This window comes from Colletotrichum costaricense, assembly GCF_030867565.1.
Source record: "Colletotrichum costaricense strain IMI 309622 chromosome Unknown Scaffold_15.1, whole genome shotgun sequence".
NCBI classification, from domain to species: Eukaryota; Fungi; Ascomycota; class Sordariomycetes; order Glomerellales; family Glomerellaceae; genus Colletotrichum; species Colletotrichum costaricense.
In genome coordinates, this window is record NW_026848244.1 from 525,540 (window position 1) to 549,224 (window position 23,685).

The window sequence follows — 23,685 nt, forward strand, 5'->3', positions numbered from 1 at the left end:
CTCATCATGTCCACACCGCTCCCTTCCAGTTTTCACCTTCCGAATCCAACCGCCGCCAGCAGGCACCAGTCGCATTCTGCCTTAGGTAAGAACAAAACTCCCCAGATTCCCTTGATGACTAATACGGGCTCGAGGTCACCCGATGCGGCTCACCCTAGACTTACCGAAGGTACGTATCTCAGTACCTTAAACGTCTGCCTGGACGGCCGTCATCTTGACAGAGCTCAGATTCCCACCTGTTTGTAGCCATCTCTGCTGGGTCTTGACAGCCTGTTACAAAACGAATTGGTCGAGGTTCTAGGCTCATAGGACTTGTCCACAACCAGCTTCTCGTACATGGCAGGCTCATCACTCATTGGCTCGTGGCCCGCGTCACCTCAAGACACCCACCACACCAGACGCGTCAACGCATCCAGGCACTCTCAAGGACTACCTCCGATCCTTCGCCGGCTCGCTTCTTTGAATCCAGTCATTACAGTCATATTAAACTCGCCACCAGTTGCCTAGCGATAGACGCGGTAAAAATTGCGTATCCGGAGGTCGACTACTTCCACTTCCACCTGAGCTGAATCAACAGGATCTGTATCGATGTTGCGATGCATCATGCCTCCTCACACGACCTGATTATCTCACCCCCGGATCTCCGAGAAATAGGTGGCCGGAGGGCTCCCGACCAGCTGACCGCGAGAATTCCCGCAAGGCTGTAGGATCTGCTTCCCTGAACCCCCTCACGTCTTTCTTGCACAGTGCCTGGCACACACAGCCAAATATCGCAGCCACCAGATTAGCTTCTCAGCCCCCATTTGGGGGCCGTTTCGATGTAGCCCATCGGAGGCCGCTCGGAGAGACTGGAATTCGCTGGAAAATATCTTCTTGACCCCGTGTTCTGAACATCCTTCTCTCATTCCAGTATCAAGAAATCGAACCGCTTGTGTCACCCACAATACACATAGCCGCGCGGAAGGGTCGCTACATCATCATCAAATAATTGGTGGCGTTCAACCAACCCTCCCCAGCCTTACGAGGCAGATTTACTACACCGAAACGGACTTACCCATCACTAATATCATTCGCCAGACTCAAACACCCACATTTAAGGCTGCTGCGAGTCAGGCCGGGTCTTCCGGGGCAAAGTACACGCACAAACTTGCGAAATGCTCGGCGTTCTTGGCTCGTGCGTTCTGCTAGGAACATGGTCTCTGATTGATCCGTTTCAAGACAGGGAACCCAGACTATTCTCGTCCCGACTGTGTTATGCAGATGAACTGACTTCCCCAGAATGCTTCTGGAAGGCTGTCTACTGAAGACTCATCCTCGTCACAGCGTCGTACGAACTATTGACAGTCAAGCGGCTTGTGATGGGTCACGCCATGCCATCAATGCCGTGACACGCAACACGACAAAGCTTGCGCGCTTACCCGCATTATCAGTACTACATCTCATTTAACCTAAGCTCGAAAATGCCTCGCTCTCGCAGTTCTGGGTCATTGACGTTACCGAGATACCGAAGTTTGCGTAGCTCTTCACGCCGCGGCGTCCGTTCTAGGTCCTTTTATGCCCGCGAGCTACTGTAGACTCTGCCAGGTACTGCATAGCCTTGCCGTGGTGCTTCGGAGGTGCCTACTGGCGTGAGAATAGCGTAGTGGAGGCTTCTTGTGGGTTTCCAAAGTATGAACCTGACGAACTTTCCAGCCTTCGATCATGCGAAGTGGAAGAACGCCATGCCGAACGGCGCTTCGCGCCTCGTCACTTATCCATGTATTACTACCCCGCGAGAAAGATTGTCTCTTGCCTGACCCATGCTTTTCACTTCGTACAGAATTTGATGCTTGTATTACCTCTGCCTCCCAAACTGCCTACGTGAGCTATATCCCCACAAAACAACCCAGCCACACGTCTATGCCTTGGCTTTCCCTGTGATAGACTGCCTTGGAGCGAGGTTGAAAGTGCCATCGGCTCTCTTCACCCGAGGGTTCGTTTTCGTCGGCGTCAGCTCGTCACGCTTCTCTTGGACTGCTTCTTCGGCGCGTTTCTCCTTGAAGGGGCCTGCATCATCATCATCCGAGTCCATTCTGGCTTGCTTCGTTTGTGTCTGTCGTGGAACCAGATTGAAAGTTCCGTCTGCTCTCTTCACTCGAGGGTTTGTCTTGGTTGCCTCCAGTCCCTTCTTGCCCACAATTTCATCGCGTTCAACGAGTGGCATCCCCGCATTGGGGAGCGACTTGAACAAGAGTTAGTCAGGCAGTTTTGGTTGAGCAGACTGGAATCACAACTTACGGCTACTACAGCGCCTGCGCTAGCAAGAATAAGAAGAGTCGATGTGAACTTCATGATGATGATTGGAGTGAGTGGGTTCTTGCTAGGAGCAGCTACCAGAAGTTCGATGTCAAATCGAGTGGATTGTGAGTGGACAATTGCCAAACGGACCAAACAATTCAAGGCCTAGCTGGTTGAGTCCCGGGTAGGGTGATGGCTAAATACAACGAAACCACGAGGGTTGACTCTTGGCGCCTACCCCGAGTGGTCTATGCAGAGAGACGATGCGCAAGTTGTTTGTAGAAAGCCTCACTCTTGTGCCAAAGCGCCGTATCGCTGAAACGGTATTGGTGGGAGGAACGCGTACGGCACCGTGCATTGTAGGCGATCTTGGCTACGACTGGGTCAATAATCGTGGAAACATACAGCGTAATGCCGGTAAATTCTTCGAAATAGCGTGAAGTTTAATGGCAATTGTCGCCGGAGGCTTTCCAAGCTATTGGGAGACAATTTGACGTTATACTGTGTGGCTGAGACTTCAATCCTCACGGCAAATCCATTCATTCGGCATAACATGGAAAAGGGGCATGGCATGCAATGAATGTCTCAAGCGTAACTGACTCAATTACATCAACCCACTTGGACGATCTCCCGAACACTGGACTCTCCGCCTTGAACTCAAAGTGCCAGCGTTCAGCCGGACTGCGTCCTGGTGCATCTTGAAAATCGAGTCAACGAAATGCTTTCGTTGAACACAGATGAACCGAGGCGTAGTCTGATGTTTTGTCGCCGTCTGAAGACTGACTCGTGGCGGGCATTTTGGGGAGATTTCGCAGAAACGAGGCCACTACGGATCGACGACGGTTTCAGGTACGCTGTTTCAGTAAAGAATGAAGGTCAAAGTCTATTCCGATGATGTTGTCAAGATCAGATGGCTGTTCATTGGGCCAGATGGTCTTCCAGCCCGCGGTAATTCGGTGGCAGTGAGTGGCAATACTGCTTGGCCTTATCTCCTTGGACCTTGGTGATTGTTGTGCAATACAGGATTCAAGATCTGTATTTGAGTTGACCCTGTAGAGCGATTACCATTGTAATATCGACACGGATACCACATACAATGGCGGCTCTGAAGCCCGTCAACCAGGGGATATGGTCTTTTCCAAGATTCCTTCCCTTCTTTATCCCGGTAGTTTCCCTTTACTTCCTGACGCCGATTCTAAACGAAACATGGTCATCCTGGGTACTATCTCGGAGCGATACTCACTTAAGCGAGCTTAGTCGGGCAGCATTGTCAGAAAAGTCGTGGTTGAGTTCAGTCCAAAAGAGACATGAGTGGATGAGTGTGAACAAAGACTACGACTCGATACTGTCAGTAGAGTGTTTCCGGGTCGCAGTATCAATATCTGATTGTCAACTAGGTTTACAGCAAGAGATGAAAGTCTCCGCTTCTGGTATACCATCTGGGACCTGTTCCCAGCAACCTACACGTGTCCCTGGGATGTCCAACGAGTCGGCAAACTCGGCGATGGGGGCAAGTGGATATGCGGAATGAGTAAATACGAAAGGGCGAAACCTAAATCTCGAGCTTCAGAGAAACCTATTCGCATCTACAGCTTTGGTATTGGAGATGACTCCTCTTTCGAAGCGGAGATGCTCAACCGCTCCAGCGCTGCTGAGATGTACGGTTTCGACGACACAGTCGACGGTTGGGGCAAGGGACTAGAGGCGTTTCCAAACCGGACGCACTTTTTCAAGACGGCTGTCGCAGAGTACGACTACTACGATGAAAAGGAGAAGACAGAGTTTCTCTCAATCAAAAGCATCATGAAGAAACTGAGGCACGATTACGTGGACCTGATCAAAATGGATATCGAAGGGGATGAGTTTCCGACATTGGAGTCATTTTTGGGAGACTATGCGAAAGGTGGTGAGCTTGAGGGCAAGGAGGTTCCAGTTGGTCAGATGGTGATTGAGATTCATGTGCCGGAAAAGGGACCCAAGATCAGTCAGTTTGCGGAGTGGTGGGAAAGGATTGAGGAGGTTGGCTTCAGGCCTGTTTGGAGCGAGGCAAATCTCCTCGCTGTCACGGTGGGAGATGGAAAGCCGTGTTGTTTTGAGGTATGCCATGCCAGAAACTTTTGCTTATCTTTTGCAGTTAACTAACCCTTCTTTAACAGTACACTTGGATAAATAAGAGAGACAGGAGAGGCGTCATCTGGGATAGAGGGAACGAAGCTCTATGATAGCATCTTGCAACAACATGATGTAATGAAACTCTAGGGTAATGTTTGAGAATCCGTAGCTCACATATTAACAAAACTACTGGCACTTTAGAAGTCTATTCAAATAGAGGTGTATTCGAAAGTACGATGACTCTCATTGCTTTCCGCCATTTACTAGAGCAACGCAGCTCTCTTGACTATTCGCTTTGCTCTTTTCTTTCGTCTCTTTCTCCTCATCCGTAGGCAAAGGAATCCAAGATGGGTCAAAAGACCTAAAGTATCGATTCATCGTTTCGTTAAGAGACTCGGGAAACGGGTATGCACGACTAATGGCGTTGAAAGAGGCAGGGGTGGAGGGAAGGGTCAGAGGGAGGTTAGGTCCCTTGCCTTCGACTTGTCGGGGTTGACTGGACGCAGTACATCGTCAGTATCTAAATCCAACCAATTGGAATTGCTGTAGAGAATATTGGTTTCACCTTTCTTTCGAATTCGAATTCATTTTTTCAATTAGGGAGTTGACCGAAGCTTAAGATTGTATCAAGGTTGATGTGACGGTATCGTGGCCCGGGAGTTCACTTCTGACCAACCTACTCTCGACATTGAATTGGGCTTTATATCTCTCACTCGAAATAAATTGCTGTTTTAAATACCAGGGACTCTCGAAACGGTCCGCATTGTTGAAGAGGACTCAAAAGGACTCTTTCTCTTTGTCGGATAGATGTTCCACGAGCAAATGTGAGTCCTCTTGAGTTAAGAGGACTCAGTCTTAGCGTCACGCTTCCCACTACCACATATCATATGCATCTCGGAACTTCATTCATCCCCAGCGAAGATCTCAAGATCATCTGTAGTAAATCTAGCAGTACTATGTAAGTGCATGCACTAGCCATGTTTTCTTCGTTACATCGGTGTGTTGGCGACTCAGGATCTTGCAACTGGTTTCTCAAGAGAATGAGGGATTAAGTTCAAGTGTCACTCAGCGACGAAGCAAATGCCTTGTCTGGAAACCAGGATCTCGGCGAAGCCTCTGATCGGCTCAACCCGCGCGCGTGTGCTGCGTTGGTGTGTCTAACAAGATCACCAATGACAGGGCAGTGTTGTGTCTGAGTGGTCCATATCCTCTTTCAGCTGGAATTTTGAGTCCTGTCTTCGGTGTGATATTCAGCCCGCATACTGTCTAATTGGTGGTAGATGGTCTTGGCATCTGCAAGCCACAGGACTCTTATTTGCCTGTAGATCCTGAGTCCGCCCAAACAACACAGTACTTAACTACCAACCTTTCCCCTCAGGCACAGTCTCTCGTTTCTTTCAAAGCCTGTCAAAATCTAGACACCTTTTTTTTATTCTGTAAAGTAGACTCTCTTGCTTTATAGGACACTTTTACCCCGTCACTCTTGCCTTGCAAAAGGCGCTACCCTCCTTGTTTACCATTTCTGCCCTCAGAGGCCGCCGTCCGTCAGAAAGACGGCGGCCTTTTGACGGGAACCGATCGATCCTCGAAGAGCTTGGTGTGGAATCCTTTCCCCCGAAACACTCGTCGACTTTGATTGTGACCCGCCACCGCCGACTGGCCTAGCGCCGGAGCAACACGCACAACATCCTAGATGCTTGGGGCAGTCAAGGTCCTGGGATATCACATGTATAACATCACCCAGACCGCCAGACGTTTTCGATTCCCATGACAACGATTTCATTGGGTATGTCGATGGCTGTCTAAGCGCAACTTTGCTCGACCATTTCGAGCGCGACGAATTTAGACTCGAGCAATTCTCGAACTTGACAACATCCTCGCTATTCGAGGAAAATAGCAACACGCCACTGCGTCTACCAACTTCGCCAATCGAGGGTACTGGACACAAACCCGACTTACTGCCGGGCCACTCAACTTCGCCATTCGAAGATACCAGACACAAACCTGTCAAATCATCGTGCCATTCACGAAAAAGATATACATGCCAACACAGCAGTTGCAGCTATTCCTGCGACCTGCCCAAAGATATGCGAAAGCACCGCCACAAGCACAACAAGCCGACACAAGAAGAGCGCTACGCCTGCCCAAATAGCGGCTGCAAGAAGAGATTCCCCCGAAAGGATAATTGCCTCCGACACACGCGGGAGTATTGCAAACATTCGTTTCCGTGAAACGGCCAGAACTGCCATCGATCTACGCAAGGCCATAAGCCTATTGAAGAGGCATCTAGCATTTATACATTACTAGACGAACCTTGATAGTAATGTAACGTATGAGATCCGGTGGAGGAGGGGGGGGGGGGGCGCAGTGGGGGTTACAACTAATGTACACCGACGACACAATATACCGAGCGTCACATCCCAATTCCTACAAACGAATATCATTCTCGATAACTAGTTGCGTTGCCCGATTTTGGTGATCATCAAATGAGGCTGCAACTGCCTACAAAGCCTCATCTGATGATCACTGAAATCGGACAAGGTCATTGGCCTAATTGAGAGTGTTATAGACTACAGGCGACATGGTCAAAAGACCACAACTATCTAAGAAAAGATGCAATCACTGGAGCATTTTGCGAGCCTAGATCTATCAAATACATTCGTCCATCGGACGGACCCAAATTGTTTGTAATTTTTGTTTTGAGAATTTGACAAGAACAGGAAACCATGTGTTTCTCTCTTACATGTGATCCAGAGTGATCAATAACCGCCTTGCCAATATCGAGCAGAGCCTGGACGAAATCTCGGTCCAGACTAGTGAGGACTAGGTGATAGGACATAGCCAACGCCCCTAATCCACTGGACGGCTTGGCTTCACATGTTGCTGCGCGGTGTCTCGCCCCCGGACGCAGTCTGTCCATCATCAGCCTCATCCTTTGGCGTCATCGTTCAGATGCTCTAGCCACCATCTTGACTGCTCTAAAGCGCCGCCGTAAGTCAAGAGGAAGAGAGGAAATTCAGCATAAGAAGTCTTCGAGGATCATCACAAGTACTCAAGACTAACCAGAGCTGTGGTTCTGTAGCCATACCAAAGTGCTTGAACGGAAGTTGGACGACATGATGTCGCTTCTGAATCGTGACCGTGAGCAATCAGCTCGAAACAGCCAGGCTTCACACGGCCATCCATCGCCATCGATCAATTTCCATTCGACATCGCAGCCTGATTCAGACGACTCTTATTCGCCATTAAATCTAGCCGCAGATCCGGTCGAGTTGCTTCAAGGAATACTGACAATCATCCCAGGGTATCGAGTCATCTTGCAAGAAGCCAACATGGGTCTTCGACTGTACATGTCCGACATGGTTCCTCAATTTCCGTTTGTTCCGTTACCCGTCTGCGATGCACAACAACTATACAGAGACAAACCGCTGCTTTTGGAGACTATCATTTGGACATGCAAGCCTCCTGAAGGCGAGCTAACCGAAGTGTTCAAGAGATGGTTTCGGCAACATATCGCGCACCGAGTGGTGGTCCTGCTTGAGAAGAGCTTGGAGATTTTACAATCATTGCTGGTATTTTTCGCTTGGTGAGAAACACTGAGTCAACCATTTCCGAGATATTTCTGATAACTAATGTTGATTCTTGTATATTTAGGAGCGATATACATTACTTCGCGACATCCTCTGATACCAGCCTTATGCACCTCGCCCGAGTACTAGCAGAAGACTTGGAACTGATGAAGCGTCCCGACCTCTCGACGTCGACCTCCAGATCAATTGTCGAGAATGCTGCGCATTTGAGAGACGATCTCGCGCTGCGTTGGGGCTCCTCTGCATCAATTCTGTGTAAGAATCTACCAGGTATCTCAAGTATTGTTCCGCTCTCTGAAGCTTACCGTGATAATGTCCCTAGACATGGCAGTCTCCTGGGCCGGTCCTCTCGATTGGACTTTGCACGTTACTTTGTTGACTGCTGTGAGATACTGTCAAACGACAAGGAGCTACCGACCGACTCCTTGCTAGTGCATTTAACAAGAGTAAGAAAAATTGCTCTCAAGTCGATGATATTTTCGGGGAAAAGAACGACTCTCAGGTTGGTAGACCGTTTGGGCTTCATGCCATGATTATTGCCAACGTCCAGAAAGAGCTTGAATCATTCGCTGATTTCTTGCCAACCCATCTTCGTTCAAACAGTATGCCTCGTTTCTGTCTTAAGCGTGACTTGGATGCCGCTGACAACCTATGATAGACCTTTTGCGCGACCATTGCATGGCCATACGCATCCGGCTGTTCGAACCTGCCATACATGCGAACGGAAATTACGGATTCAAAACAGCCCACTTCAGATCTCGCATCATGTGGCGCTGATTCACAAGCACTCAGGAGCTCTTAAATGCTTTCCTGTCTCTGAGTCTAGAACCATACCCTACTCTCACGTTCGTGTCAATTCTTCATCTGGCACTAGCCAGAATTAAGGCAGCTGGACTTCTAAGTGTGGAGGACCACGATTGGGACCTGGAAACAGCGAGGGCAAATTTAGACTTGGCCGAAACGCTTCAAATATTGAGCGACCGATGCAGTACTATACCTCGCGCCACCAGCTATAGCAGCACGATTTTGAGCAGTCGTCAGCGGATGGTGGCAGCTTACGCCGGAAACTCTTCGGGAATCGGGAGCTGGTATCTATCCAAGATCGGTTCGACTGATGCTGCTGATACTCTGCCGATGATGATGGACCCAGCCTTTTTACTGGACAGCGGGATGGCGGAAGGATACGACTTTTGGCAGCACCTTTCAGGCTTATTCTACGGAAATTTGCCGAATGTTTAAAAGCTTATATGGTCTATTTCAAGTCACTTCAAAAGCTTCTGCCCCATGTGCCCTTGCTACTAGTCAGCTGTTGCGAAACTTGAACATGACACCTCATTCTTCTCGATACCTATGCGTGCTCTTACTTGAACCGCAATATCTGACTTAGGTCTAGTAGCCGTGGCTTCAGTCTCACCAATTACAACGGCGCGACACTGCGCGAGAAGGCCTAATGTGACATCAACAAGTATTGCGCATATAAAATCATCAGCCTTAAGTCCTTCCGTAATGTCACTTCAGTCTTCGTATTCTCTTAGAACATCGAAGAATGCATGTTGTGGAGGAACGGTCCGAAGATCACCCCATCATGCGGCCCAGGGTACCCCAACCAGCATTGTATGAGATTTGTCGGATGATAGACTGGGACCAGGCTTCACGCCTTTTTTGCATGATTAACGGCTCGCAAGTACTACGCAGATCCGAAAGACCCGCAAATTGTCATCGTCTCACGGCACGGGCTCCGACATAAAACAAGTATCATGTATCGTGGCGACGTCAATCGTACACATCAGCCAGATTGCTACCCAAGACGACCCTTGGGGTCGCTGCGTGCGCAACCTCAACTTTGCTCATAAACCGCAACTCTTGAGGAGTCGTAGTTAGTTTTCTTGAGCCAAGAAGAAGACAAACAATCGTTGCATACAATTTGCTGGTTCCGAGGTCTTACTTGCACCCATTTATCCAGGTCTTCCTCCTTCCGAGTGCATGATGCGTTTTACCGACATTGCATTCGTATTATTGTTGGTGTCAGAAAGCGCTCTTGCAGGTGAGCTCCAAATCAACAGATGCACTACTCTTCGGTCAAGCTAAAGCAACAAATCAGCACCGAGACCACGAGGCAAACGAGGCGAAGCTCTCGCCATCACATTGATTCCCCGCGAGTTCAGCGACTTTGCGAAACGCAATCAGCCGTCTCCACAACAGATCGCAGCCAACGGACGCGCGTGCGGCAACACCGTACAACAAGGCGTTTGCGATAATGGGAGGTGCGGAAACTTTGTAGCTCCGACTGGCTTCGAAGTAGTACCAGGCGCCGATCCGCAATGTGGAGGAACAAGCCGGACATGACATTGGCTTCGTCTGGTTAGGCGGCCAAGCTGAACCCTTCCTTGGGCTTCTTGGGAAATTTGGATACTTCGACTGTACTTATTGCCCACCGAACATAATTGGTATACTGTACAAAGAGGATGGGCATCGCTACATAGAATGGTTTAAAGCACCCGCAGTATTCCTTCGTCAGTAATGATCCTCCAGAGTCATAGTCACAGTCTTCGAGACGAGGTACTCCTCAATCGCCACGTCCTTTCCAGACTCCTTTCCGTAGCCAGATTGCTTCATACCGCCGAATGGAGACTCGGCCGCCGACGAGTTGCCAGTGTTCATCCCGATCATTCCAGCATCCAAGTTCTCCATCAACCGCCACGTGCGGTCGATATTCTTGGTGAAGAAGTAACTGGCCAGACCCATGCTCGTATCGTTGGCCCACTGCACCGCCTCGTCCTCGGTCTTGAACCTGTACACACCCAAAACGGGTGCAAAGGTCTCCTCGCGACTAAGAAGCATAGACTGCTTCATATCGCGCAAGATAGTCGGCTCGTGGAAGTATCCAGCCTCAAGACCGACTTCGGTTCCCTTTCGGCCGCCGTGTACGACTTTTGCACCTGCCTCTACTGCATCTTTGACGTGAGCCTGGGCTTTGGGGATGGCGCGGGGTGTCGTCAGGGGTCCCATGGTCGTATCCGACTTGGTTCCGTGGCCCATCTTGATCTTCTTGGTTCGTTCGACTAGCTTCTCCAGGAATTCCTCGTAGATCCCGTCTTGGACGTAGACGCGATTGGCTGTGATGCAAGCTTGGCCTGCGTGACGCCACTTTAGTGCAAGCAATTGTTCCAGAGCTTGGTCTTGGTTGCAGTCTTCGAAGATGATGAAGGGGCAGTTTCCTCCGAGTTCCAGGGTCAGCTTCTTGAGGCCCTCGGCGCAATGTTTGGCGATCAGACTGCCAATGTTGGTCGAGCCCGTGAAGGAGACCTTCTTCGTCAGAGGATGTTTGCAAAGAGCCTCTGCTACTTCAGGGGTGTTGTCGAGAGACGTTGTGATGACGTTGAAAACACCCGACCCGAATCCTGCCTTTGTGGCTAGGTGTGCGAGAATGAGGCACGTCAATGGTGTCTCCGGTGACGGCTTCGCAATCATGGTGCAACCTGCTGCCAATGCAGCGCCGGCTTTGCGTAAAATCATTCTAACACGTTGTCAGGACTGCATCTCAACGGTCATGGATTGAATTTGAGTACTCACGCAATAGGAAAATTCCAGGGCACCAGAGCGACAGCTACACCAATTGGCTGCTTCACGACTACGACTCTCCGATTAGGTGCAGACGGCGTCGAGATGTTTCCTCGGATGCGCTCGGCCTCTCCAGCGAACCACCACGTGAAACCCAGCGCATAGTCAAGCTCGCCTTGAGCTTCTGCGAGAGGCTTGCCAGACTCGTGGGTGAGAACTTGGGCAATGTCATCTCGATTCTCGCGAATGAGGCGGTCCCACTCTAATAGCTTCTTGGCCCGAGACCTCGGGTTCTCGTAGCGGAAGGTCTGGAAAGCTTCATGGGATGATTTCACCACTGCGTCGACATCGGAACGGTCAAAGTCTGGACTTGAGGCAAAGACTTTCCCAGTTCCCGGGTCCTCGATTTCAAATCTCTTTTTTGAGGATGCCTCCACCCAGGAACCGTGGACGTAAGCATCCGTCTTGAGAAGATCGGGATTGGCGAGCTAATGATGTTAGCAGAGAAGGCGACAAATTTGAAAACTGGAAAACATACCTTAAAAGGCAGATCTTGAGCCATGATTTTGATTTTTGGAACAGCAACTTCCTTGCAATGTAAATGGAATTTCTAGTCCATACGATATTGATGGGGATGCGGCTGATGCAGGCTACATATAGGTGCGGAGATATATAGCCGACTTGAATTTCGAGTCCGCCGCGACCCCGCATCTCAAGAAGTGCCTCCAAATGGTGCCGAGTATTCAAGATGACGTCTTTGTTCGACACATAGCCAATTAAGCGAAAACATGTCTTCCAAATTATCGAGAACCTTTGAGGTCCATGCAACTACCCACTAGTCAGGCCGATCTTGAGGCGTTTGCAAATCTAGAGAACCGCGAGACGAGTGAACCCCCCCCCCCCCCCCCGATTATTGAACATCATAGCAAGCCCCCCTCTGTAATATCATCTAGTCACTCTACGTCCTCCTATGCAGTCCCAAGTTCCCTCCCAAGTAACAGTACCGCACCTGATTACTGATGCTGGGTATTCTATCGCTCAGCACGTCAAGTCAACCTCATCCGCCCGCCTCCGAATCTCCAATTCCAAGCCGGGATTCAGCAACGGATTGACGCCGTAGTCCGTGATCGAGGTATCGGCCCCGACGGGAAGTTTCCACTCGTACTGGAGTAGGAGATGCACGAGAGCGATCTTGATCTCGTTGGCAGCGAAGAAGCGACCGGGACAAGCATGTTTGCCGTGGCCGAAGCCGAGGTGCTCCGGCAGAGTGCTTACTAGCTGCGACACATTTTCCTTGCCGGGCTCCTCTCGCATCCGGAGGAAACGGTACGCGTCCCACTTTTCCGGCTCCGGGTACACCGCGGCATTCCACTGAGAGTGGGAAGACACGGCCGTGTTCGCTCCCTTGGGGATGAAGGTTCCGTCAGAAAGAGTCACATCCTTGATAGCGATACGTTGCATGCTAGCTGCAAAGACAGGATGTGTTAGACCGTACATCAAAGTAACAGAGGCCGGATGCTATGACGTTTGCACTTACCAAGCTGCAGGGGCTTGATGCGCTGACTTTCCTTGACAACGCTGTCAAGCAGCTTCATGTTGTAGAGAGACGTCTTCTTCCAACCACCCTCTTGGAGCACAGTCCGAACCTCCTTGCAAAGTTCCTCAATGATCTCGGGATGCTTTGCCAGATCAACCAGAACCTGGCCCAAAAGATCGGTAGTTGTATGAATGGCGACCGTCGACAGGAACAGCTGGCTCAAAGCAGGGTCATACGCAGTACCTTTGGACTTGGAAGCCTGCTCGAACCATTCGATGGCGTCTTGGTACACAGGCTCCGGTCTGCCCTCGGCGACCGCCTTGGCCTTGAGGACCTTCCGCTCGTCAATGATGGGCTGAATGATCTTGGCGGCTGCCTTGATCTGTCTCCGCGCTTCCTGGCATCCGGGGAGAAACCAGTGGACTATGGGTCGGAGGAATGGAGGGTATTCGCGAAGCCGGTCACCGGCAGTAAAGCCATTAAGGGTGTAGTTCTTGGTGATTTCGAGCCAAGCTTCGTTTCGGCAGAGTTCGGTGCCAAGGAAGACGCGGGAAGAGATGCGGGCGATGAAGTGGAGTAGTGTTGCGCGCATGGGAATAGAGTGCCACTCTAGTCAAAGTCAGGGAATCTCTATCTTGTTTGCACGTCTTGCTTCTTTGTACCTTTCTCTGCTGTGAATATCTTCAGGAGGGCCAGGGAGGCCTCTTCAGCTAAAGGCTCGGTGACCTTTGCTATTATTACATTGTTAGCGTCATGGAATGTTGTGAAGACAAGAACGATCCGAGATTATTGCCCGTACCTAGCTGCTTGGTTAGGTCTTTGTTGATGACGACTAGTGTAATGCTGTCATGTCCTCCCTCTGCGAATGCATCGAAGCCAGGATACTTCGTTTGGAAGAACTGGGCCATGGAGTTGTCAGTATCTCTTCGTCTTCTGTCATACAATTCGCATTCAGGGACGGATTTCTTAACCTCTTGAGAGAACGCGGTGAAGCTCAAGTCACTATGGTTGCGAATTTCATTTGCCATCGAGGGAGGCAGCACAATAGTATTACCCATATCCGTGATCATCTGTGTGGGCTTATTTGGATTCGCGGTAAACCATTGCTGCATCAACTTCCTCGCGTTGAGGAGGTAGTTCCTTTTGGGGCGGCTGTCCGTAAGTTCGAATCTTCTCTTCTGGTTGATTGATGGGGTATTGAGCTTTGTTCCCTGGAGGGAGTAAACAAATATGATGAGTAGGATGGTCGTGAAGAAGTAAGACAGGGGCTTGGCCGAGCCGTCGAGAGTGTATCTCGTTTCTCCCAAGAGAGAGATTGCGGCTCCAGCTTCATCCATGACTAGCAGTCTACCCATTAAGAACTAAAGGTCCAAGATGAGATTGACTCTGATTTCCTTGCGTTGATGTTGTAAATCAGAAGCATGTCAGGGAGGTGATGTGGTAGTATTTATAGGAGCTTGAGCATGGTCGTATCCAGGCATTCGAATATGAGTTGACGTCAACGAGGAGCTAGTATGGCACAACGACAAGAGGTGAATACCTTTTCCCCCTCACTCGCCGCTCGGACGGAATAAAAGCATCTTCCCGTAGTCCTACGTGGACCCAAATCAAGTGTCGAATCTAGGGTCACGACAGATCTGGGGCTGCGGGGATGCGTGGCATGCGTTTGATGCAAACACATTGGTCACCTTCCATGACTGAAAGGATCAAGTATATACCTCGTACATTGTCTCAGCTCTGTTAAGAAGGAGCAGCACAACAAGTTTGGACAGCTCCATGTCCATCGCTGCACAGATACTTCCCGCGGTAAGTTCTTCTTCTCCTGTGGACTCTTCTCAACCGTCGTCTCAATATTAGCGCCCGGCTGTTTGAAGATCAATTCCGCTTTGCAGGCATGTCACAAGAATTGAGACTTATGGTGGGAGATCTCATAGTTCGGACAATGATGTGCTGAACACTCCATCAGCGAGGGCTTTGTGACACTGTCGTTCAAGCTTGGCATTTACAGTTCGTCTTCCCTCAGACGGAACTGATTTCCCGTAATCCGGGGCTTATGATTCGCTCAGAGAGCCGTACCTCGTACACGGATACAACTACAGGTAAGTATGCGATGCAGGATGACATCCGGTCCGCTAGCGCTCTCATGTGCGGCAGGGCTAGGGACGATCCACACGGGATCTCTCCTACGCCAAGCCGCATCGAGCCTCCCGCCGGCATTCATCCAGCTAGGGGCCAGTCATGGCGGCGGTGAAATGATTAGCGGGCGTGGGCGGGGAAACGGACTACCATCTACGGTGTCTCAGACCTTTCGTCACGAAGCCGATTTTGTCGAAACCGGTGCGGATCGCCGCTGAATCAGCGGTTCCTCCGGGCTGGGTCGGCGTGCCGGGCGCTCGGCATACTTCCCTATGAATGGTCATAGCCCGAATTACGTTACGTTTGACCGGTCCGTCACGAAAAATGAGCAGTCTGGAAGCTGGCCATCAACCCACCACATAGCTCCGAAAGAGCACAAACTCGGCAGAAACCCATCGCTGCAATAGCTTGTCTCCCGTACAAAGTGCCTAGAACCTTTGCGTTTCGCAGGTCAAGCCCACAACAGAGCTACAAGACTAACGTAAGACCGGGGCAACGGTCCAGCCCGAACTCCGGACCGGATCCGACTGACAGCTCGTTTTCGCATTGCTTGAGGTTAAAGTTACTAGTCTTTACGAGACGACTCCTCTACGACTGGGGATACTGCTACCCATCTCAAGGGCTCATCACTTTGTATTGTAACATCTTTAAGCTTCCAATCATTGTCTAGGGCGGCTTGTACATTCCTTTTCTGTCCATCGTGAGCAGAAATTAGTGACTCGCTTCCGCTATTCTCAGATGGGGACGTGCGGAAGGGCGAAAAGGCCTGCGTCCGCCAGATATCCACAGTCCAGGTGCATTGCCTCAGGGAACCATGACAGGAAATTCTCGCCCTGGAGCTCATCGCCTTCGTACCACAATCATTGGTACCGGCGCGTAAATGATCGACCTGGTGGGAGTTCGCCGCGGATTCAACCCACCCTTCGACAAATATCAGCTGTCAAATCAGTAATCGTTTGCCTGTTCGCACTGAATCGCTGACTGGATAGACATGTTGAAGCCTTGAAGGGTTTGTGTACAGAGTACGGATACGTGAGCAACAACAATTAAGTTTCTGTTCCCATACCCCGTATGCTGTAGGGCATCGTAAACGCATTGCGGCGCCGCTAACTTGACTGTAAGATTATGCCTCAAGTATTCCCTGCTGCACTCGCCCAGCAAGGGCAGGCAGCAAGCAACCCCTTGCCAATAATCATTGAGGAAGCATTACTCTGAATCATTGTCCCAATCTCCCTTCTTCCAATGCGAGCATCAGATGCAAATTTGAGTGTCCTTGAGTCGCATTCAGCAGGCAACAGTTGAGCATGAAAGAGAGTCCGTGATTAAGTGTAAACCCGCCATACAACCAATCGCACTAACTATGAGACGAAGTATCCCACCGCCTTCGAACCAGGCTCGTTCCCTCGATGAGACGCAACATGAGTTGCACTGACGACCGTGCTTTTTTGCTAGAATTGATGATGACTTTCAGTGCCGTTACTTCCAGTGCCATTGATCTCAATCCTTGCTGAATCGCTCCCCATTGCTTTAATTCAGACATTCAATTGCTTATTAACTTGAACTTAAAACAGACAATAGACCGTAAGGATGTCAAGCACACGAGCACTTATCAGAATCGGTCTTTTAATATTCAGAAGTGACGCTCCATCTCTAACTCTCATCATAACAACGGTCCAAGTATTTGGCAGAAGACACTGCTCGCCTTGATAGTGATGGGTACCATCAGAGCAAAGTCTAATTCTAGGAAGCGAGAAGCCGGTTCCACTCTTCAGTGAACTCATCTCAAGCAGCTGAGTGCGCGGTATTACTCTGTACAGCAGGGTCTTAGTTCTTAGACAAGACTCCCTTGGCGCCAGGTGATCAAACTCCTACTTTCCGATGACAAGAGGAGAACATCCATGCTGGCTGGCTGGATGTACAGTTCATCTCTTCTCCTCATTCTTACGCGGGATTTCTTCTTTAATAAGAGGCACATGATATCTCAAAGTAGAAACGAGTTGTATCGCATGGCCTGGTTCCATAGCCGAGTGCATGATGCTCGTCAAGTCACGGAAGCCGTAGTTTATGGCGTAATAGCATCAAAATAGGCCTCTAAGTAGTTGGGCAGTAAAACCAGGTGCAGGCTCTGGCTAAAAGTATTTTGCGATAATTCCAAGATTATTATAGCCACCCCAAGTTACAGTTATGCACATATCAAGAGCAAGTGCCACGGTATCCAGCACCTCTCTCCCATTGTTGGTAACCATTGATGTACCCATAAAGCTTACACGCGGTGAAGAAGTCTTCACCGCTGATCACGTTGCCAGGCTTCTGTATGCACTTGACGCCGTCAAAGGTAGCCTGTTGGTATTGTTAGCTTTTGAAGTCACGTCAAGTGGTAGAGATACTTACCACCGATCCCCAGCGCTCCTCGCAAACCGCCTTCGTCCAGTCATTTCTGGGGATCCATCCTTCTGCGGTCAAAAGGCAGCAGTTGTGACTGCTATGGTCCTTGCTATTGGTATGTTTTATCAGCCCCCGTCATTCTTGAGAGGGAGAAGGGGTCTATAACGAGCATGCTTACCTCTGAGCTCCCTGGATGAGCAGAAAAGCAAGGGCGAAGGTCTTGAGAAAGGCAGTCATTTTGGCTTGATGTCTGATGGTTGCCAATGAGAAAGGAGTAGGATTTCTGCCTAGTGCCATTTCGACATTCAGTGGGCGACAGTGCCTATTTAAGCTGCATGTGGACATGTCATGTCGCTCATCGCCATCTCTCGTTCTTTCCGCTCCAGCCCGAGTCAATCTCTCCGGTTCACGACCACTCAACTAACGAATGGGTGCTGCTAACTTGTAATTGCAGTCAACAAGGTTCTTCAACGAAAGACAAAGACAAATAGATGATAGAATCATATCACTCATAGCAGTTGCCACGGGACCCCAGTCTGAGGACTCCGGCATCCCACATGGCTTGTAGTGGTCAGACGCCGGTCAGACGCCTGGCAAGTCGTTGCTGGCTCCGCGGGTGCCGTATTGAGCAACCTAGCAGGGGTCCTGATCAATGAGACGACGCAATACGATCCCCAAATCACAAGTCGAGCCTCTCGGGAAGACGGCTCAGGGTCGAGACCTTCATTTATTAGAATTTCGAACTCGAGTCGATAAAATACTAGCTGAACGAGGATGTTCTCGGAAAATCATCTTGCAAAATTGTGAATAAGTCAGGCCGAGCTTACAGATTGTACCTCTTTTGGAGATTGACTCAAGTCCTCAGTTGTCACAAAAACGTAATTAATTGATGAAGTACCTACGTAGAGTGTCAAAAGGTTACGTAGGTCATTCCAGGCCAGGACCATGCGTTCATTGTTCAAGATTCTTCAACACAAATCATGGCTGTTCATAACCCTTAATATCAGCTCTCGGTTCTAAAATACCGATCGACATTGATGGATATGGAAGGCTTGAAAAGCTCAAGCGACGACATACAAGGTCGCTGGTAATGACTCGTGCCGCGAGTCGCTGCAATACACTTGTGTCACGCACCAAGCTTCAGTCTGCTGCGCGGCCACATCAAAGTTCGTCTGAGAGAGCATATGAGACTTTCCTACCCAATACTCAGCGTATAAAGAGACTGCGTTTGTCTCTCAGTTGGCTTATCTGCTTGACTTTTGTGGAAAATAGGGTCCAGGTGCAATCAATGAGGGAACAACTCCCAAACTAAATGTATTGGCGATTGTAAAAGTCTGAGGAAGGCAGTTTTGGAATACGTAATGAACAACATGCATCGCCCAAATTGCTATCGTCATAGCGGAATTACTTCCATAAGATCATGTCCCGGACTAGTTTCTAGGCTCTACGTTACCGCAACCCAGGTTGCAAAAACGAGCTACAGAGTACGAATGCGAACTGTCGGGTCCGCACCGGATCCGGGCCAGGGTCGGCCGAAACTTTACAACCTGGCCGACTTCACGAACCACCACGCCCGAGCCGTGCTTCTTTCGCTCTCACAGGTTGCTTGAGATAATAAACAGCACATTTCTATTCATATACAAGTATATGTGCAAGTGCAGATCGAAGATCCGAGGTTGCTAGTTGATCCCTTTAGTAATCAGCTTCAACAAAGTAGGACGTCAATCCAGTGACATTACCATTAATCAACTCTCGACTTCAATATTTTCAGCTGCTTGTGTTCATCACTTTGAGCTTTGTGGGTTGCCGTAAGGACAAAAAGAACGATTTCCAGGATGAGCCAGAGATAGTACTAACAGGGGGTGGAAGCTGACGACAATTTTGGCATAGCGATCAAGGCATTGACGAGTGAAGCCAAGTGAAATGACTGCTGTGTACTCCCGTATCCCATAGTTCAGCCAGAAGAGTGTTACCAATGAAACTCCGATTGCAGAGCATTCCAAGACAACATGGCGTAGATGCACCTCTTACCCATCGTCGGTGTTATGCAAGAGCTACCTCACTTCAGTTCAACGCTACCACCCCGCTGGCACTGCTTAAAAATGTACAGCACCTGGAATATTTGCCACGTGATGAAAGTTACTAGATGGTCTAGTACAAATACAATTCGTCAAATTATATAAATAGAACAGGATTGATAGCTCCAGATAACTGATTTACATGGTTGATGGAGCCAATCGAGCAACCATCTGGAACTCTTCTGAATCTGTAAACATAAATCTTCCCTCATCATTTCTCATCTTTCTCAACAATCTTCTTCTCCCCGGAATTGACGCTCTCAAAGTCCTCCTTGTACGTCATGAATACATCGTCGTTGAGATGACGGTGTCTGAACCAGAAGACGATGGTCTGAACGAAGAGGGCGATACCAGGGGCAGCCCAAGCCCAAATTAGGGTTGGGTCCGCGATAGACGGAAGAAGAATCTGTCCCAAGGCACTGCTCAAGGCTGTCATGAAGAGGAACAGAGCAACAACGGTCGATCTCATGTGCTCCGGGGCGCGAGCATAAGCCAACTCGTAGGCCGTGACGTTGATGAAGATCTCGGACATCGCACCGAGTGCGACATTGGGAATTTGCCACCAGATCGAGAGAGGGGAGACGTCGTCGCAGTCGCTGGCAGCGTAGCCACTTTAAAGAATGTTAGCATTGCCTCTCGAGTGCCAGGTCAATCCGTAGGGAAACTTACCAAGGACTCGTCTCATAGACACGCCATTGTACCAATGCACCAATGAGGGAAGAGATGATGGCCAAAACGAATCCCACTGTCATTCTGCTGATGCGTCCAAACTTGACGTTTCTACGCTCGAGGAAGGGGTAGACGACATTGGCCATGAAGGGTGAGAAGACGATGATGACCAAGGGGTTGAAGTGACTAAGCAAGTCGTTCGGTGCGCCGTCAGATGTCATTGCCGCACCTTGGTTGCTCTGGACGTTTCCAACGCCGCCATCGTTCAAGTACCAGATTGGGATGTAGAGGAAGATCTGAACTGCTTGCCACGTGCGGCGAGCATCGTCTACATCCTTCTCAGAGTAGCCGACATGGACTCCCCGTTCGGCGAGAGCGGTAGGGCGGACGTTCTGCCACACATTCTTGGAGAAGATGTTTCCCTTGCTCGCCTTGATTGCGGAAACTGTGATCTTGACGAAGCGGTTCAAGTCGGAACCCTGAGGTGCGACTCTGACTGTGCGCTTGTACGTGGCGGCAAGCAAAAGCGGAAGCAGGAAGTAGACGATACCAGGAACGAGGTATGCCAACCAGAAACTGTGGTACTTCTCAATGTAAACGACGGCGATAGAGAAGAAGGCGCCAACGTTGATGAAGGCGTAGAAGATCAACATGATGTGGTTGACTGTAGTCTCAGGGTCGACGATGACCTTCTCTCCCGACTTGAGCACCTTGGTGTACTCGCGTTGGTGCTTGTACTGGTCGATGACTGTCGGTGCAACATTGGGCTTGAAGATACCGGCTCCGATGGCAAGTAGGAAATAGCTGATAAGAAACGGGGCAACACCTTTGCCGGCTTGCAGGATTGACGGAGCAGCGCCTCCGACCATGATAACATGGGCAACACCTCCAATACCAACACCCCATGCAATGGCTTTGTAACGGCCGATCTTGACGTCTGCAATCCACGCACCAAAGATGGGAATGACGTAGGCCAGGAAGGTGAAGAGGAGACCCAAGGCAGAGGCTGTCTGCAGTCCCAGACCAAGAGCGCCGGCATGGGAATTAGGCTTGGACTTGTCGATGGCACCGGTGCCAGGACCTCCTTCGGGCAGTGGAAACTGGAGATAGTTGTTGAAAGCGGCCTTGACACCATAGTATGATGCTCTCTCGGCCATTTCTACCACGCAAAGAGACCATGATGTGATAGGGATGGAGTCTGCAACTTTGCGAAGCGTCGACCGCTCTTCAGCAGTCGGAGCCGGGTAGGCATCATCATCGATGACAGAGTGTGCCTGATCGAGGGAGTTGTTTTGGGACTCTACGTCGAGGGTACTAACTTGTTGAGCCTTCTCGGGGTGTACGCCTTGGTCGGAGTCGGGTTCGACGACCTTGTGCACGTTGAGACCAATAACATTCTCAGCTGCAGACATGTAAGCGAACTAGACGTACATCAAACTTGTGCTAGAGAACTTACCCATGGTGATCAACTTCGCTCTGTATAACTTGACAGCGTAGGTCAAGAGACTGAAGGAAGAGAAGGTGAGGAGGCCCGGGAACTGAGTTTTGACCTACCTCGCACCTACTGATATGTTATCTGCTAGTCTCCGGAACGTTGCAGCCAGAGATAGATCTCCAGGAAAGTTGACAGGAGGGCCCCATCGAACTATCCTGTTCAGGGGCCGTAGGCCTGCCCAGACGGCCAAGGCGGGGCCAAGATTGATCGCGAGCTTGTGGAAGCTTGTTGCGACATTGGCACATTGCCATTGACCCCATGCATATCCTAGTCCCGGCAAGTGGGTGGCTAGCTCCCGTCTGGGCACTGGATAACGTCTCTTTAATTCCAAGGCTGGAAAACCAGCGAAATCTTCACAAATTATAAGAAGTTTGGAGAACTTCTCGCATTCTTTTGAATCTATGAGCATCCAAATGCCGCTTATCTTTGGTGTTTGGGGAACTTCAAGAGCGGAACGTTACCATAATTGCTGCCCACTTCCCCGGCCAGCGGGACCCCATGTCCACAACAGATATGGAGGCGGGCCGATATCAACACCCTTATCGGTCTTTTATCCGCCGGCATTCCATGACGGGAGCCCACGACGTCGATTGCGTGATTGCGAGAGTGGGGGATTTTGTCGTTGCACATCCAACAAGAGCAGAGATATCCCCAAACCACGAAATTGATGTGCTTGTCCCCTTGCCGTAGTTGACCGCCGGACGGGACGACCGAAAGCTTATTAGTGCTTGGGACCGGCGCATCCTCAGTCGGACGAGCTGTTGTGAAAAACTAGAAATGTCGCCATAATCCACCCAACTTCAATCCCAGCTCGAGTTGCGTAACAAATAGACCAATATGGCCTATGAGAACGGCATCATTGTCATCTTGCCGAGGCATGAGTGAGTATTTGTATCCTTCGCCGCCCCCTTTTCTTGTTTAAGATGTCTCGGCGGCCAAGCCGTGACGAGTCATTCGTGAGTGAGAAAGACGCGGCGAGAGCGCTCGAACAGGCACAAGATACATCGTTTTTGGAGTTCTTGTGGCTTTCTGGCGCTGTTGGCTGTGTAATTCTCGCGCAATCTTTAAGGTTTGCGATGCTTGGCGGTGGGAAATCTGGTTGAGCATTCTCCACATTCGACAAGCACTGGAGGCACGTTCCAACTTTCAAGCCCACCGTGAAAGCACGCCATCCATTGTAGCGAGTGACAAGTTTGACTGTGCGGTTTTCTCCCTCTTGCAGTATAAGAAGGACGTGGATGGCCCAAGATTTCCCCTCGAACCAAGAGTTTCTCAACATAGGTATGCTGGGACGTGATGCTTACGAATTTCAGTAAAACTCACGAATAAAGCTTTGGTAGCTTCCGACGCACATCCTGTTGCTTAAAGCAGAAGACACTGCTTTCCGGGAACATTGTTCATTGACGGGCATCCTAGAGGTCAATGAAGCTTCTCATGTTCATCTTTCTCATGTGTCTACGCAGATATCTCCGCACAAGTGGTCTTCGATTCATCTCAAACAGCTTTAAGTGACGTCACAACAATGTAGTCAAGCCATCGTAGTTATGTCTGGTTAAAAAGAAAAAGAAATACTTCAACCTTACAACACCGCTCTATATGTCAAACGAATTATTCACGTTTCTCAATGTTGAGAGAACCATACCTTATCAAAGCATGCAGCACATCTTTCAGGAACTTTGTACTTGAACTTGCGCGGAACTATTCAAATGGGCATGTTGTAATTGGTGGCCACTAAGATCAAGCCCTGTTTAACATCTTGACTCTCCTTGCTTCTACTACGTAGTAAGCTGCAGCCGGCAACTAAGAACGAAACTAACAACGAATCAACTGAGCTGAAATGTGGAA

At 49.8% G+C, this 23,685-nt stretch overlaps 9 protein-coding genes across 9 annotated transcripts; 4 read left to right on the top strand and 5 right to left on the bottom strand.

Annotated features, from left to right (window-relative positions):
- Window positions 1–834: 834 nt before the first annotated feature.
- CCOS01_12519 (uncharacterized protein) lies at window positions 835–1,447 on the top strand (the record flags this gene model as incomplete). The annotated part of the gene is made up of 2 exons (XM_060460667.1): window positions 835–1,133; window positions 1,279–1,447. Coding segments are annotated over 2 exons (468 nt in total), but the record flags the coding sequence as incomplete, so codon positions are not given.
- A 450-nt stretch (window positions 1,448–1,897) lies between these two features.
- CCOS01_12520 (uncharacterized protein) lies at window positions 1,898–2,331 on the bottom strand (the record flags this gene model as incomplete). The annotated part of the gene is made up of 2 exons (XM_060460668.1): window positions 1,898–2,221; window positions 2,278–2,331. The coding sequence occupies 2 exons, from the start codon at window positions 2,329–2,331 to the stop codon at window positions 1,898–1,900; spliced, it is 378 nt and encodes a 125-aa protein (XP_060308716.1).
- A 1,042-nt stretch (window positions 2,332–3,373) lies between these two features.
- On the top strand, window positions 3,374–4,499 carry CCOS01_12521 (uncharacterized protein; the record flags this gene model as incomplete). The annotated part of the gene is made up of 3 exons (XM_060460669.1): window positions 3,374–3,624; window positions 3,675–4,374; window positions 4,434–4,499. 3 exons carry the CDS (start codon window positions 3,374–3,376, stop codon window positions 4,497–4,499), a joined length of 1,017 nt encoding a protein of 338 aa, XP_060308717.1.
- Window positions 4,500–9,023: 4,524 nt separating this feature from the next.
- CCOS01_12522 (uncharacterized protein) lies at window positions 9,024–9,218 on the top strand (the record flags this gene model as incomplete). Its single annotated transcript, XM_060460670.1, has 1 exon — window positions 9,024–9,218. One exon carries the CDS (start codon window positions 9,024–9,026, stop codon window positions 9,216–9,218), a length of 195 nt encoding a protein of 64 aa, XP_060308718.1.
- Window positions 9,219–9,965: 747 nt separating this feature from the next.
- On the top strand, window positions 9,966–10,325 carry CCOS01_12523 (uncharacterized protein; the record flags this gene model as incomplete). Its single annotated transcript, XM_060460671.1, has 2 exons — window positions 9,966–10,023; window positions 10,081–10,325. 2 exons carry the CDS (start codon window positions 9,966–9,968, stop codon window positions 10,323–10,325), a joined length of 303 nt encoding a protein of 100 aa, XP_060308719.1.
- Window positions 10,326–10,493: 168 nt separating this feature from the next.
- On the bottom strand, window positions 10,494–12,102 carry CCOS01_12524 (succinate-semialdehyde dehydrogenase; the record flags this gene model as incomplete). Its single annotated transcript, XM_060460672.1, has 3 exons — window positions 10,494–11,496; window positions 11,553–12,028; window positions 12,079–12,102. The coding sequence occupies 3 exons, from the start codon at window positions 12,100–12,102 to the stop codon at window positions 10,494–10,496; spliced, it is 1,503 nt and encodes a 500-aa protein (XP_060308720.1).
- Window positions 12,103–12,578: 476 nt separating this feature from the next.
- On the bottom strand, window positions 12,579–14,414 carry CCOS01_12525 (cytochrome P450; the record flags this gene model as incomplete). The annotated part of the gene is made up of 4 exons (XM_060460673.1): window positions 12,579–13,006; window positions 13,078–13,686; window positions 13,740–13,808; window positions 13,877–14,414. 4 exons carry the CDS (start codon window positions 14,412–14,414, stop codon window positions 12,579–12,581), a joined length of 1,644 nt encoding a protein of 547 aa, XP_060308721.1.
- A 2,992-nt stretch (window positions 14,415–17,406) lies between these two features.
- On the bottom strand, window positions 17,407–17,835 carry CCOS01_12526 (uncharacterized protein; the record flags this gene model as incomplete). The annotated part of the gene is made up of 3 exons (XM_060460674.1): window positions 17,407–17,553; window positions 17,605–17,707; window positions 17,777–17,835. The coding sequence occupies 3 exons, from the start codon at window positions 17,833–17,835 to the stop codon at window positions 17,407–17,409; spliced, it is 309 nt and encodes a 102-aa protein (XP_060308722.1).
- A 2,052-nt stretch (window positions 17,836–19,887) lies between these two features.
- On the bottom strand, window positions 19,888–21,757 carry CCOS01_12527 (POT family protein; the record flags this gene model as incomplete). The annotated part of the gene is made up of 2 exons (XM_060460675.1): window positions 19,888–20,287; window positions 20,346–21,757. The coding sequence occupies 2 exons, from the start codon at window positions 21,755–21,757 to the stop codon at window positions 19,888–19,890; spliced, it is 1,812 nt and encodes a 603-aa protein (XP_060308723.1).
- Window positions 21,758–23,685: the final 1,928 nt, after the last annotated feature.